Below are 15,119 nucleotides of genomic sequence, written 5' to 3'. Positions count from 1 at the left end.
CGCGGCGGCCGCTCCGAGCGCTCCCGGGGCGGCGGCGGCGGCTGCGGCCCCGCCGCCTCCTCCTCCTCCTCCGCCGCCGCCGCCTCCTCCAGGCCGCCTGTTCTTTGTTACAGCGGCCGGGAGGGCGGTAGCGAAGGGGGCGAGGCGGGTCCGAGGCAAAACCCGGCGGAGCCGCTCCCGGATCCCGGGCCCCGACGGGCTCCGGGCGGCGGCGGCACGGTCCCCGCGGGGCGGGCGCGGAGCGGGCGCGGGGGGATCCCCGCAGGCTCGGCCGGGCAGGGCACGCACCCTTCGCGGCCGCGGGGATGCGGGGCCGGGAGCGGGGAGAGCCTCGGCTTGGCCGCAGGGGGTTGGGGAAGGAGGGGGGGTGGGAGCTCCCAGGTGCGAGGGCGTGATCCAGAGGGAAGAGGCTGGGAGGAGGAGGAGGAGGAGGAGGAAGGTGCGGGGATCCTGCCCTGCCCCGGCGTGTGCCCTGTGGGAGAAGGTGCGGTGGGCGCCCGAGGAGACAAAAGGAGGAGAGCCGCGGTCTGCGGGGCTTCGCACACGTGAATTTTCTGCAGTACGCTCGTTTTCTGCTCAGGGCCATTAAACTTTGCATGTAGTTTATTCACATGATCGCGGGAAGTGCTGGGAAGGGCAGGTGGCGCAGACCCCCTCCCAGCCGCTCTGTTTTTCCGTGCCCCCCCCCCGAGTGGCGTAAAATCGTCCGCCCCCGACAATAATTGATAGAATGGCCCTACTTTTTTTAAGAAATACAAGGCCTCACTGTAGTTTACCAGATGTTCTGCAATTCCTTTGAGCGGTGGCATGAAAAAGTTCTACTACATTATGAGGAAAACTGGATTTTAAGCGCATCCTTCCACACATGTATCTGCAGCACCCATCTGCTTGTGGTTTCAAGTTATTCACAGTCCTGGAAGCCCATTCTCAAACTGAAGAAAGGGTAACTTTAATTCTACCTTCTTGGTCATTAGGTTCATTAAATACAGATTTTTATGACCTACTTTTAACAAAAAAAATCCATTAACAAGATCAAAATGGCTCGACTTCGCACTGGAGCCTGATTTCTTTCTTCAGTTTATAAGGAGAAAGTGTGATTTTACATCAGTTCTTAAATTTTTACAGCTCAAGTGGTTCCTTCACAGTATCTTTCCACATCATGGGCTGCAAGCAGGTACCTGTGATGCTGCAGCCTCTCAGTGTCTTCATTTGGGCTCCCTCAAGTTCCAGATATGTTCAGAGGCCTGTGTTGCAGCTGGAATTTTTGTGCATAGCTGTGTGGCTCTACTTTTGGGCACAGAGTCACTCGTCTAATTATACAAACAAAAAAAAAGTGTTTTTCTGCTCGTTTACTGCCATCAGAGTTAGGCTTTGTGCCTGGTCTAATTTCCTCTGCGTGGCTTTTCTCCTGATGATTGACTGCTAATGATTGCTCTCTGTTTTATGTAAAAAGTACCTGGAACTTCCAGAAGCTTTGATTATCCCTGCAAGACAGGAGCAGAATTAGGAGCAGTGGGATGAGTGACTTAATGGAATATTTTTCTGGTACAAATGTTTGAAAAGAAAAAAAAGAAAAAAATCAGACATGGCCCAGAGCAACAGCAGATGAGGGCAAAAAAAAAATTCTGAAGGCTGTCTTCAGTGCCATCATGTGAGCCTGTGTGGCACATCGTGACTCTGTTTACCAGCTGGAGCGGGTGGCATCATGTCATGTACTTCAAAAACTCCTGGGAAACACAGCCGAGATCTGGGAGGAGGAGTTTGGAAGCCCATGGGTGAGAAGCGTGTAAATCAGAATTGTAGAGCAGGTACCGCGCTTATTTCGGAGCGCAGCGCTGAGCGGGGGAGCGAGGGGTGACGGATCAGGAGTGTTGCGAACACGGAGAGTCCTCGCTGCAGAGATGGGAGCTGCGCTAATGCAGATCACCGAGGCTGCCCGAGGCACCTGTGAGGGCCCTTCACGCTTCCTCCCCGTCACCTTGAACAGCACTGATGATTCCTCCGCCCCTTTGTTGCTATTCTCATCCCACGGCCCCTGGAACAAGATGGAGCTGCTGCTCCTGTGGTGTCACTTGTCCCCAGCCTGCTGTTTGCCAAAGATGCGACGCAGTAACGTCCTGGGGGCAAATGCCTGTGGTGGTCTGGCTGCACTGCGCCCCTGAACCATTGGCTGAGGCCTTTTTTTGTTAATTCAGCCGTATTTATGATTAAAATCTTCTCTAAAAATAGCTTCTTGAAATAGTGCAAAGCATCCAAAAAAAAGCGTTGGTTAAAAAGCAAACCAAACCATTTTTGACCTCAGCTTACAGCGCTTGTTTTGCAGCATTGTGCTTGGACTCCCATAAATACCTGTTGCATTGTTCACCTTGCTTTCAGGATAAGAGCTTTTGGGGAAATGTCCTGAGTTACTGTTTGTGCTCAGCATGGGGCTTTTGTTCAAATGTTTGTTTTCTTATTTGAGCTTTATCCCCAAAAACTGTAGCCAAGAAAGACCCAGCTTGTGCCAGGGATGGGGAGTGCTGGCCCCTTGCAGCAGTGAGTGTTCGGGAGGGATCCTGCTGCTGACAAGTGGAGCTGGGGAGGGCAGTGCTTGAAGAGTCCTGATCCCAAGTAATGGATGTGCTCCCACATTTCTGGCTTGGCTTTTGTTGCTGTCGTAGCAAATGCTTTATGTGTTTTCAAACAGGGCTCTGCTGGTTTGGTGTGTCATGTTTCCTCTCCCTCTCACAGGTTCAGCTCTTACCTCTTAGCCTTCCTGTCTTCTTCTTGGCCAATACACTTGCTGTTCTGCAGCCTCGTCTCTCTCAGACTTGGGTCATCATCTTTGTGTTGCTTTGCTTCTCTTCTGAGGCATTGGGGAAATTGTTTATTTGAGGAGGAGAGTGTTTTTTTGGTTAGAAAAGGGAAAAACTCTCTTCTAGGTCCTGCTCATGTTGTGGTCTTAGCCATATATAATCAGACTTTTTGCCAACCATAATTTAATTGTTGAGGGGCAATAGATATGTTCATATAAGTTTTTAATGCAGACTGACACTAATGAAGTGAATATAGATTAACCTTATTTAACTGTGGAATCAAATTGGTCAGTTACCATTTCTTGGAAGGCCAGTGACCGAGGCAGGATTTTATTTCCCCAGGTTTTCTGGTGCTCAGTACCACAACATACCTTTGCCTCTGGAACAGATCTGCAACTGTATCAGCAGTTTTTAGGTTCTTAAGATTACTGTGTTTATTAAATAAGTAATCTGCCTTTCAGAGATAATTTTTTTAAGCTACAGTTCAATAAAATGTTGCACTGGGCCTTGTTCTTGTAGTGGTTGCTGCTGACCTGGATTATCCTCTGGCCCTGCGTGTTCTGAGGCTCCACAGGAGCTTTGTAGCAGGGGATGGCTGGAAGTTGGTGAGAGATGGGGAACAGCAGGAGACAGCATTGCCTGAGAGAGAAAAACCCTGAGAGCCCATGGACATTGAGGTTTCTTGGTAGAGATGTCTGCAGCTCATGTAGTGATACAGCAGTCACTGGGGCTTTTTTACAACTTCAATTTCTTTAACTTTGCATTGACACTCCTGCAAGGACAGTAATGTGTTTGGGTGTGCTCTGGGTCAGTCAGCATCATTACTTCACAAAGGGATGTTTATATTACATGGAAAATAAAAGTCAATTCAGAACTAACTCTGTCTTTTGTATTTTGGCAGGTTAAAAAAAATGGCTGAAGATGGCAGTGAGGAGATTATGTTTATTTGTAAGTATTAGGAAAAGGATCTAACTCTCATGGTGTGTGACTTGTCTACTCAGAATGTTTGAAATTAAAGACTGAAACAGATTTAAGATTTTATTTAGAAAAATTGCTTTATGTAAAGGAGGCTCAAACAGCTAATGGATGAATAGAGAGGAGGTTGTGTAATTTAAGCATACACATTCTGACACTGTTGGCAAGCACACAGTGAAACCTCTGAACGTGAGTTAGCAGCACAGCTTTTTCATGGCTGAAGTGAGTGAGATTGAAGGTCTAACACTTAGGTAAGCCCTTTGTTTACACAACCAGCTTCAGCAGCCAGGGGTGTCTGGGGATAACTCTGACCTCTGGCCTGACTTGGGGATCTGCACCTCCACAGGAGAGACAGGCAGACTCATAATTCTTCTGAACAAGCCCAGTTTGAGATGCACCAGCTGCCCTGGCAGGTGTCACTCGTGGCATTCACAGCCTGTGCTTCTTTCTCTGCCCTCTGTGTAACCCTGAGTGCCAGGCTGGGCTCTGTGACTGGGATTTGGGCTCCTGGGATGCTGGTGGGTGAGGGAAGGCTGCTGCAGTGGTGTGCCCAGGCTGGGCAGTGTCCCATGCTTGCTGGAGCTTGGCTGGCAGGCCTGGGTCCCACTTGAGCCCTCGTCTTTGTCACCAGCCTGGACATGCAGGACCTGGTGTCAGGGTGGAAAAGAGTTAAGAGATGCAGAGTCCACTCACCTTGTGTGAGCAGAGAGGGCCCAGATATTGTGGATCCAGTCAGGGCAGAGCAGAATGGAGCACATGTCCTTGGGTTTTGGATCCACAGTATTTTACCCCTGATGGCTCCACAGCTGCACCTACAGCAACTCTATCAGAATGTTCAACCTCTCCCTCTACCACAGATTCCTTCAAAAATAGTGTTGACTGTTGGCATTTTTACTCAGATGCAGATACCATATAGGGGTTACCTTATCTTCCCCTTCCTAAAAAGATTCTGGTGGACAGCAAAAAGAACAGGGATGTGATGCCATTCCCTAATTAGAAGGTGTCACACAACATGATTTTCTCCCTTCCAGTGGAGGCTGTGGTGTCCTGAGGTGACTGTATGATACTGGATTCCCTACTGAATATCTTGAGCTTTTTCTTGTGCTCTCTGCAATTGGTTTTTCCCACAGGATATGGGGACTGGTTATGTCCTGAAAAAGTGAGTTGCTATAAATGACACTGTGCACTCCCATAATTAATATCCTTGAATACGTATTTCATAGACAAGAGAATTATGGAATTTTTTTTTTTTAAGTGTGTGAATATAGTCTCCCTGGGGTATCTTATGATTATTCCCATGTTCATTTTTGTGTTTCTCCTGTGGCTGTAATTCCCTTGAAGGTGTCACACGATGAGTGTAACAGCTTTGGGAAATGGCTGCTGTAGGGCATCCCTTGGATATTGAGCCATGCCACACAATGTCAGTGTTATACTCCCCTGGCTTTGGTCATTCCTTTGCAAAGGAGTCAGAGGAATGTATGACTTATTCCTGCCTGTGGTTGTGGACAGTGCTGTCTGCACCTTTCAGAGGCTTATCTTTGCAGAAGTGAGGAGTGCCCTGATGCCGTCAGGAGATAAGGAAAATGACAAATGCTTTTCTCTTTGGACAGCAAAGCCTGTTGGAGAAGCTGTTAACTCTGGCTTTTCCTTCCTGTCCCCATTGGTTATGACAACCCTTCGCAGATGACAGTCCATTTCTTTTCAGCAGTCTGGTTTACACATTCTTCTGTGGCTCCTCCGCCCTCTCTGGTTTGAGAAATCTGCTTTTAGCCCAGATTATTTCAGTAATGTTAAGCACAGTGTGGGCTACAGGCAGGCCTAGAGCAGGAGAATGGTGGCACAGTAAACAGGCCAGCTGTAGGCTGAGCTTTGGTGCTAGTGGTCTGTGGGTAGCATTTGCCCATGGATCCTTTCCTCTGCTGCAACAACTGTGTGATGCTGTACAGCAACCCAGACTGGGAGATTCCTTCTGCTGAAAAACAATGGGAAGAGCTGGTTGTTTCATTCCTTGGCTCACCAGAAGGCAGCACAAACAGGAGGCAGTGACCAGGCTTGGGGGTTGCACCAGCCAGAAATGCTGTTTGTCCAATACATGTCGTTTTTTACTGCTCAGTGGGTTTTGTTGCCAGAAGAAACGTGAAGCAGTTTGGGATCCCTTGTTTTAGACATCCTTTTATGCACTGGGACAAATATCTGGGGGGAGAGGCTTCCAGTTAGGAGCACAGAGTAGCTTTACCAGAGGGATATGCCGTGGAATGACATGGCTTTTTTCATGTCTTTCCAAAAAACCGTGTAATGACCCTTTACTTAGCACCTTTCTGGGGTTTCCTGACTTGCCCTTGTGAGCGTGGAGCTCAGATGGAAAAGGCACCACAGCAATATAACCCCTGTGTGATGATCTCTTCTGAAGCTGTGTCAGCAGCTGACCAGGCAGGGCAGTTTGACAGCTATTTTTTTCACAGTGAAGCAATGTGTAAGCATTTGGAATCCTGTTAAGTTAGCTTATTTTAGAAAACCTCAAATTATCCTCGTCTGAAAATTGTTTCTTAGGAACCACTCAGTTCTGGGTAATTTACAGCCACTTAAACTAAAAGTTAATTTAGCTAAGCTGACAGTGAATTAGGTGGCCAGGGTGTGTTGTGCAGCCAGCTGATGTGTCTGGAAAGGCACCAGAAGGTACCGTGGAGGTCTCTGTCCTGCTCTGTGGGTGAGAAATGTGTGTGACCAGGCAGAGCTGGGCTCCCAGAACATGCTGGTGCCCTGCTGAGCCCTGTGCCAGTTCTGCTGCTGGTTCTGGGTTTGTGCCTCCTGTCACTGGAAACACCATGCTGCACAAGCTGTTCATAACAGCCCAGCTCCTGGGGAAGGCAGTGATGTGGGTTTCTTTAGCTGCTACGTGTTCCTGCACTTTATCTGGAGAATAATGCCATCTTTAAGCAGAATATTTACTGTGGATATAAGGCAATTATATTCCTTTGAGAGAGAATTTAAACAATTGTCTTCTGGTGGTACTGATCACAGTGTGTGTTATCTCACCTACACAGGTGCCAGCTATCAGCTCAGTGTTCAATTATTCATGTTCTTTTAAGCAATATAAATAAACATCTGCCTCCCTACATATGTATTTTGCCTGGTGCTCGGTTTCTCTTGAAAGAGGGAGGAAACTGTCTTACAAAAGTGTTTTCCACCAACCTTTCCTGTCTGGTTCCTTGCAGGGTGCGAGGACTGTGGGCAGTACCATGATTCAGAGTGCCCTGAGCTGGGCCCAGTGGTGACAGTCAAAGACTCCTTTGTATTGAGCAGGGCAAGGTAAGAAATGTTTGTGTTAGTCCTGACTAACCCAACGCCCATGTTAGTCCTTTAAAGCATATTTGCTCTTTGGTGGATGTCACATTGACAGCTGGAAAGTGAACTCTCAGAGGATGACAGAAATCTATGGAAAGCACATGGCCTTGATTAAATAGAAAAATTGATGCACACACTTAAGTGCTGCACTGAATTGAAGCCAAAAAAGTAACTTGCTGCTCATCAGGACTCTGTTTCTTTGCTGAGGTTTCTGGCAAGAAGTCAGGTGGTGCCAGATGGGGTGATGACTTCTGTAGTGGTTGAATACCTGCCACTTTTATCCCCCTCAGATGCACCCTCTTAGAGAAGTGCGTGAGGATTTCTTGTTCATGTAAATGGTTGTGTCCTCCTGCTTGCTATGAACTCTCTCATTCCTCCACTTAAGGAGCAAAACAAGTTGTTCTCATTATTGTGGGTCTTTGCAAATGATTAGGGGTAATAATTCTGTCAGCAGATCTGTGACAGCGCAGCAGAAACACTCATGTTTGCCAAAAGAAACAAACAGACTCAATCTAGTTGGGAGAAAACAACACTGAGTAGTGATTTTCACAGGGAAAAACAATCAGGCACTGTCAGCGATATTCCTATTAAGGTGTAAAATATAAGGCTAAGGAAAAGAACTAACTATTGGTGTAGTGAAGATGTAGTACAGACCCAAAAAGGGAAGTGCTCAGATGGCTTTGTGTGTTATATAATGCATGCAGGGCTTCCATATTTCCTCTTGGGAAGTTGCAAGCAGAAGACAGGCACGTGGGCAGCAGGTCTGGCACATCCTGGCTGCGGAGGCTGTGCTGTGTATTCCCAGGACCATTTTGGAACAAATCCTGGATGTGCTGGATCTGCCACGTGGGTGCCATGACCCCGCGGCCTGGGCAGGATGCTCCTGGGCAGGAGCTGTCCCTTGCTTGTCTGGGCCTTCACAGAAGAGGAATTTCCCTACAGCTCCTGCCAGGCACTGCCTTCCTGTGCCTGGGAACCTGCCTTGGATGATCCCTTGCAGCAGCTGTTAATGGTTAACAGCCCTGACACTACAGGTGCTTGAGGGTAATTTAAAAATACCCCTTGGAATAATAGAAGCTGGTGAGGGAGGTGCTTTTCCTACACACAAAAAAATGGGAAGTGCAGTACGTCTCCAGCCTGTACTACACAGATTCAATGGCAAGTTAAACTATTATTTCCTACAGTTTTTTTCTGGTTTTTGCCTTGCAATTTAATGTGCTGATGTTCCAACTGGGAGTATTTGCAAATGTGGTGTATGCACTGATTTTCAGTCTCCTTTTGACATGCAAATGATAAGTTTTCCCTAGTGGAAGTGTGGGCTGCTGGACCGTAGACTTGAAAGCAGAATTTTAAATTGACTTTTTTACAGATAAATGTATTTATTTTCCTGAAGAGTTTTCAGCTGGAATCAGGTAAGATAAGAAAAGGAAAGAAGAAATTTAATTGCAGCCTCTACATCTGGGGAACAGTAGCTGACAGTGAGTTATCTGAGGTTGAGGGCAAGTTTAACCACAAACTGAATATGAATCTTTTAAAAACAGTCTCCTTGCTTAACCACATGTTTGTTGTTCCCTCTGTCTTACTGAATAGATAAAATGGATGCTTTATGGTTAGAAGTGTTGAGAAACATCTCCTGGACTTCTCTCTGACACTGCTTATTCTATGTTTCAAACTGAAAGCTTTTTTTTTCCCCCCCAATTCAGTTGCTTGTCACTATGATTGCAATGTTTTTGTATTTCTCTTTGTCTAGGCACTAAAGCAGTTCTGCCAGTGTCAACTTCTACAGAGTAGTCAGTAGCCTGTCTGATTATTTTTAGCTTTTCATCTGTTAGCACAGAGCTGAAAAAACAGAATTGCATTTGGTCTGTAAAACTGATACGGTAGAGCCAGTCATGTGAATTTTTCGAAGATATTCTGTGTGTATTATACGTAGTAACAACACTTACTACATGTAGCTCTTCTCAGAAGCTTGTTTGGGAAAAGAGAGAGGCTGGCAGCACAGAAGCACTTGTGACCAATGTGGTAGTGTTTGTAACAAGACAGAAGGGAAACTTCCAGGACTTCCATCTTAAGGGCTATGATCTGCATAAGGCTATAAAGTGTTAATTTGGGGAGGGATAGAGGTTATTTTTTTAAAATAAGCACAGTCACAACCAAAGATCTGTAGAGTCAGAGGATAATCTGTTTTAGAAGAGGCTTCAGGGTGTTCCAGTAAGAACTAAGATGAGCTTAACTGCTCATTTTTTTCATTTTTATGTGCTCTCCTGGAGAAGAGAAGGTTTCAGGGAGACCTTGCAGCAGCCTTTCAGTGTGTAAAGAGGGCTGCAGGAAAGCTGGAGAGGAACCTTTCAACAGGAACTGTAGTGACAGGACAAGGGGGAATGGCCTGAGAGAAGGTTTAGATGAGATATCAGGATTGAGCTTTTGCAAGGAATCACTGATTTGGCCCTCCTGCACTGCTAGTGTTGTTCCCCTCTGTTTATAAATCCTCACAGAAGTTAGGGTGTGTTGAGCAGAAAACTTTGCTGTTCCCAGAGACTGGAGAAATCTCTGTTGATTTCTTTCTTCCATGGGTTCTGCAGTGTTGTCCAGTGAGTAACTGTTACTGGATGAGGTGATGTTCAGCCAAAGGTTGGACTTGATGATCTCAGAAGTCTTTTCCAACCTAATTGATTCTGCGATTTTTGTTTTCCTCAAATCTCTCTTAATTTTTTTAGATCATCTCTGCCTTCTAATTTGGAGATAAGACAGCTGGAGGATGGGACTGAGGGAGTGTTTGCTCTGACTCAGCTGGTGAAACGTACCCAGTTTGGCCCCTTTGAATGCAAGAGAGTTCTCAAGCTGGAGAAAGAATCCGTTTTTCCCTTGAAGGTAAGGCACAGAACATGAAAAGCAATAGCAAGGAGTCAGTTTTACCTCTGGTGAATTAATCCCATCTAATACTATGGAAAAAAAAGATGTGTGTAGGGGGATTATTTGGAACATCTTTTAGGTGTGCCCTGTAAGAGATGAGCTAAACAAACATTCTCTGGGCAAGGTACAGAAGAACCAAAGTAGAAGCTCAGCTCTTTTAATGAGTCTCTTCAATTTGATTGAATTTGCCTAATGAGCCACATGTGCATTAGGTTTATGGAATATGCAGAATAAGTGGGGTTTTGTCTTGCATTTGTTTTATTCCTCTCTTGACAAGTTTTGGTAGGAAAGAGAATGGAATTCAGTCTTATTTTCCACTAATACCTAGCTCAGAAGTAAAGATTTAGAAATGTGCCTTGGGCTGATGACTGTTTGGATACCCCTCCACTCATGTATCCAATAATTTTTTGAGAAACTGGTGGCTGTAGCAAGAATTATTGGGATAGGAGTTCAGTTTCTTCACATCTTGTCTGTCTCAGACTTACTCATCTGAACGTGTGACTAAGTGAAAGATGCCTCATGCAAGACTTGAGGCTTGCTTCATCCCCGATGTACATCAAAAAGAAACCACTGCAAAAGCACCAAATAATTTTTTTTTTCCTTAACTTTGTATCATTTCTCAAGGTTTTTATTCTATGCACATTTTGCTTGGCAGGTGTTCCAGAAGGAAGGGCCCCTGGTGTATTTTGACACCACAAACGAAGATGATTGCAACTGGATGATGATGGTGCGCCCAGCCACTGAGTATGAGCATCAAAACTTAACTGCCTTCCAGCATGACAACGACATTTACTTCACCACCTCCCAGGACATCCCCCCAGGAACTGAGCTGCGAGTGTGGTATGCAGCTTTTTACGCCAAAAAAATGGAAAAGCCAGTGCTGAAGCAGGTCACTAGTGTTGCCAATGGTATGTGTGGGGGCCTTTCTTCCTTCCTAAGGGCCCAGTGCTGGCAGGGACTGATAGTCCCTGGCTGTTGGAGTTGACAGTGCTGTTTATCCAGTAGGCTCTTATCCTGCAGAGTCAGGCCAGCCTGCACAGTGGGTGCCCTGCAAGAGGAAAGCGTAGATTCTTCACCGTGATACAGCCAGGTTTTTACAAGCAGGTGGCCTAGTTAATGGCTCAGCCTCTTCAGAGTGCACAAACTGGATAAACAGTCCTTAACTAAAGAGTTGGTGGTCGTATCAAAAGCATTTCTGGGTAGAACAGCAAAGGAGCTCAATTCTCAGAGAAATCAGCATGCAGATTTGCTAAAGAAGCCATTCTTCAGTTGCAGGGAAAATGTTTTGGTTTTGCACAGAACTGATACACAGGTCTAAAAAACTACATTTGTCTTAGTCAACCTCACATGGGACCTGCTAGAGTAAGATCCATGTGGCTGTGCATTGGAAAGAAAGGCAGCAGATATTTTAGAATCTGAATTAGAATTGCCACAAGTCCATTGTTCTTTCTCTTTGTTTTCTCCTACTTTTCCATTTCTACAGCTGAAAGGCAAGATCCTTTAGCATTGCAAGGGTGTCTTCTGCCTGCTCTTGAGCTGGGAGTACTCCCTGGATGTTATTACTGCTCTGCTGGGTGTAATTTGGGGTGACAAATGCTTGGGGAGAGGCCATTGCCACCAGCGTCAGCTTTATGGCTGCCCTTGACCCTAAGCAGAGTCTCAAGTGCTGCAGCTGAACCAATGCACAGGTTGACAGACTTCTGAACTCTGAGATGCTTGCAGTTGGTATTAACTGAGAGGTTTCATCTTTCCCTCTTCAGTTTAACCTGTTCATGTATTTTTGTGGGGTTATGGGTATTTAAAAATAGTGTTTAAGTATGCCCTGCCCTCTCTGTTCAGCACTTCCATTGTACACTCCAGGATATTTAAGGCACAGTGGATGAGATTCAGATATAAGAATGCCCTGGTTAAAATTTTACATGAGAATGTTATTTGCAGGCCTGTTACAGAATAAAACTTTCTGACTATGGTTACTGCCCTCAGCACAGAGCAAGAGTCAAAGGGTCTGGAAAGTAAAGATGAACTGTTTTTCCTCTTCACAGATACATCCTTGGTAGCGATGGAATTTGATAAAGAGGGGAATAATAAGGTCTCTTCAAAACCTTCATCTGCTGTCTTACCCCATAAAAAAAACAAGAAATCCAGCATACTAGCAGCTGATCCAGCAGGTATGCAAAATTACAGTGCTTTTAAGGGAGATAGAGGACAGATACAGATCTACTGATCTGTTAGGTGTAACACTTCTACACATGTATTATGGATAAATAACTTTTGGCAAATACTGATTTAGAGAGGATTTGAAAGCCTGGATTTTTGTTTTCATGGGCACAGTGTTTAAAGTACATACACAGGTTAAAAAGTCACAGAGGGGCCAATAAACTTTTAGGCAGATGATTTTCATGAAAACCACAAGTGCTCCTGACTTTAAGGGTGGTTAGTGTTAGGGTGGGGGCAATTCCAAAGAAAATCTTCATTCTTCTTGAGCAAAGTGTAGTAATTCAAATGATCAGGCCAGGTTCTAGAAGAAAACATGAGACTGTGGGTAAATGTTTGGAAATGGCAAGAACACTGGCCATCCCCAAATTACAATAATACCACAGTATATGCCACTGTTAGAGTTCAGACTGTTCTAGATTACAGAAACTCAAATCTAAATAAACTTAGAAGCAATACATATCCTCTTGGCAAAGCACCTAGGGCTGAGGAAGTACCTGGTAGTGTCATAGGAGCTCTGTCCCAAGGATTCATTACAAAGCAGTGCTCCCCCCACCCGGTCTCTGCTAAGTGGAAGAGGAAAATTAAGAACTCACTTAACACCAAGTGTGTACAAAAAGTACACTCAAGAGTACACAGGATCAAAAGAAAACCATTCTGAGTCTGCTCTTTAAGAGGTTATTTTCTTAAATTTTGCTTACTGGTAGTAAAGGTAGCCAGGAGGAGAGGAGGGGAGTTGTTGGAGATGTGTACAGAACAATTCATCAGAGGAGCCGTTTGTCAGCTTGGATTCTGTCACAGCTGAACTGTGAAGTTGACTGGAGAGTTGGCTTTCAATTTGGCATTATTGATTTTTTGGGGGGTAAACCATGAAGAATTGGAGCAGCCCCTCCTACATCCTTCACCCTATTGCCTGAAAGGCCCAACTTCATTAGAAACAAAATGCTGCCTATTATATTTTGGGAACCCTGAAGTGTTCCCACTGATGTAGTGTTTTGGTGCTTCCGAAACAAAATTTTCTTCTTTTGATTCTGTTTACCTCAAGTCATACCAAGCAGTTGCCAGCTGTCAGATGTGTGGTTCCAAGTCAGCCAGGTTGCCCTGCAGCTGCCCTGGAAGCCTGAGGAAGTGGGAACTTAAAAAGGACCTGACTCTTCCTGTCCAACCAGTGCAAGGAGCAAGGGAAGTGCAGAGTCAGGGACAATTAACTTACACAGAATCTTGGTTTGCTGCTTTTGTCCTCCTGGACAGAGCCCTCAAGAAGTACTTTATGTAGCCTGTGAAGAAGGAATTTCTGTTGCTGCATTGCCAAGTCATTTCTTATTTATTTATTTATTGCAGCGTGGCTGAGATCACACCTCTGTAGTGCAGAGTGTTGAATGTATCTTGTAGCAGGAAACAACCTCTGCCTCAGAGAATCTTTTATTTTGGTTTAAGAGCCAACACTGAAAAGAAGGAAGAACTTTACTGTCCCTTTATAGATGGGGTCCTCAGGCAGAGAGAGTTGAACTGACATGTAATGATCATCCAGGAAATGTGTGGCAGAAACTGAGGCACAATTTGAATTCCCTGTGCTGCCATTCACTTACCCTGACTTGAATGTCATCCTCCTCTGGAGGAAGAGTCTGGTATACTGTGGAATATTCAGCTTTTTGTGTGCCAAAAAAGTATCTGAATCAGTCCAGATTTATCAGATCCTCTTGACAAATCCAAAGATACCATCTAAGGACTGAAATACAGAGGACTGTGAACAGACTGACTTTTCCCATTTTATTTTCTTTATTCCAGTGCCATTTTTGCCCTAAATTCTTCATTTTCTATACCTTTCTTGAGTTGATGTGTTAATTAAAGTATCAATATGGTCATTTCGTAGCACATCAAATTAATGAAACTGCTCAAACCCGGGTTTTCATTGTCCTCACCCTTACTTCCATTAATCCAAATGTTCTTGCTCTGCAATGCCCTTCACAGAGAGCAAGGAGGCTTCTCCTGCTTCTGTCCTCAGCTAACCTAGAAGAAGACTGGTAACTCTGGTTTTAAAGGTGCTAAAAATTGCTTTATGTCATGCCTTTTAGGAGCACAGTTCTTTAGAAAGTGATAAAGGGACCCTCAGGACTTTACAAGATCATTGATACTCTCTCCTGGCATCATTTATATCTTCTGATGTTTCAACTCTTCATGTTTGGAAAATCCTGAAGTGGTCCCAGCTGCCCCCCAAGGGCCTCTTGCTGCTTAAATTGTACCTTGTGATACTCAGGGAGTTATTGCAAGACAAACAAAGCTACAGGGGTTTACCACCTTCCCATTTTCAAAGCTTTTCAGTATTTCTTGTTGTGATTTAGTGAACACTCCAGAAGGCAGTGGAACAGCAGAAGCAAAGCCCAACCAGTGGACGTGTAAAGTGTGTTCATCTGCTTTCCAAGAGCCCCAGCTGCTGACAGGTAGGAAGTGCTAGAAACTCGTGGGAGAGCACTGAGAATCATCAGCAGAGTTCTGCTCTTCCACAGCTGTGAAGCCAGGCACCATCCATGGTGCAGCAAGATAGAAGTTTTAAATTCCGTGTTCCTTTAAGGAAAGGAGTAGTAGGGAAGGTAGAACAGGGATATTTTGGATGTTTTGAGCATGGCAGCATTCAGTCTCTGGACAAACAACTGTAGTGTTGAAGCTACAAGAAATAAAACTGTGATCTAGGGGAGGATGTGACTGTCAGGAAAATAAAGGACAGGGAGCATGAGCAGTGTAAAGGTCAGTGATGCCAGATCATACTTTGTGATACTGTCCATCTGGTATTTGTGGCACAGATTAAGTCAAGGTAATGAAGTACATATGTTTTTCTGCATTTCTTTCACAGCTATTTTATGCAGTTTTCAGAAGAAT

At 45.1% G+C, this 15,119-nt stretch overlaps 1 protein-coding gene across 9 annotated transcripts in view; it reads left to right on the top strand.

Moving 5' to 3' along the window:
* PRDM15 (PR/SET domain 15) overlaps positions 1-15,119 on the top strand; it is a 35,868-nt gene that overhangs the window by 636 nt on the left and 20,113 nt on the right. For 4 of the 9 annotated variants that reach the window (XM_042033575.1, XM_042033557.1, XM_042033567.1 and 1 more), the window contains exons 1-7: positions 583-943; positions 3,697-3,743; positions 6,986-7,079; positions 9,833-9,986; positions 10,684-10,936; positions 12,071-12,196; positions 14,585-14,683. In XM_042033575.1, coding sequence (XP_041889509.1) covers positions 780-943; positions 3,697-3,743; positions 6,986-7,079; positions 9,833-9,986; positions 10,684-10,936; positions 12,071-12,196; positions 14,585-14,683 — 937 coding nt within the window. In that variant the 5' untranslated portion in view covers positions 583-779. Of the gene's footprint in view, positions 1-450; positions 560-582; positions 944-970; positions 1,776-3,690; positions 3,744-6,985; positions 7,080-9,832; positions 9,987-10,683; positions 10,937-12,070; positions 12,197-14,584; positions 14,684-15,119 lie in introns of those variants that run through there. The other 5 variants (XM_042033612.1, XM_042033593.1, XM_042033601.1 and 2 more) reach the window with 5 other exon arrangements.

This window comes from Corvus kubaryi, unplaced genomic scaffold (assembly GCF_017639235.1).
Source record: "Corvus kubaryi isolate FWS band 111438036 unplaced genomic scaffold, C.kubaryi_AGA036_p1.0 133, whole genome shotgun sequence".
NCBI lineage: Eukaryota > Metazoa > Chordata > Aves > Passeriformes > Corvidae > Corvus > Corvus kubaryi.
This window is presented reverse-complemented; position numbering and strand designations above follow the sequence as displayed.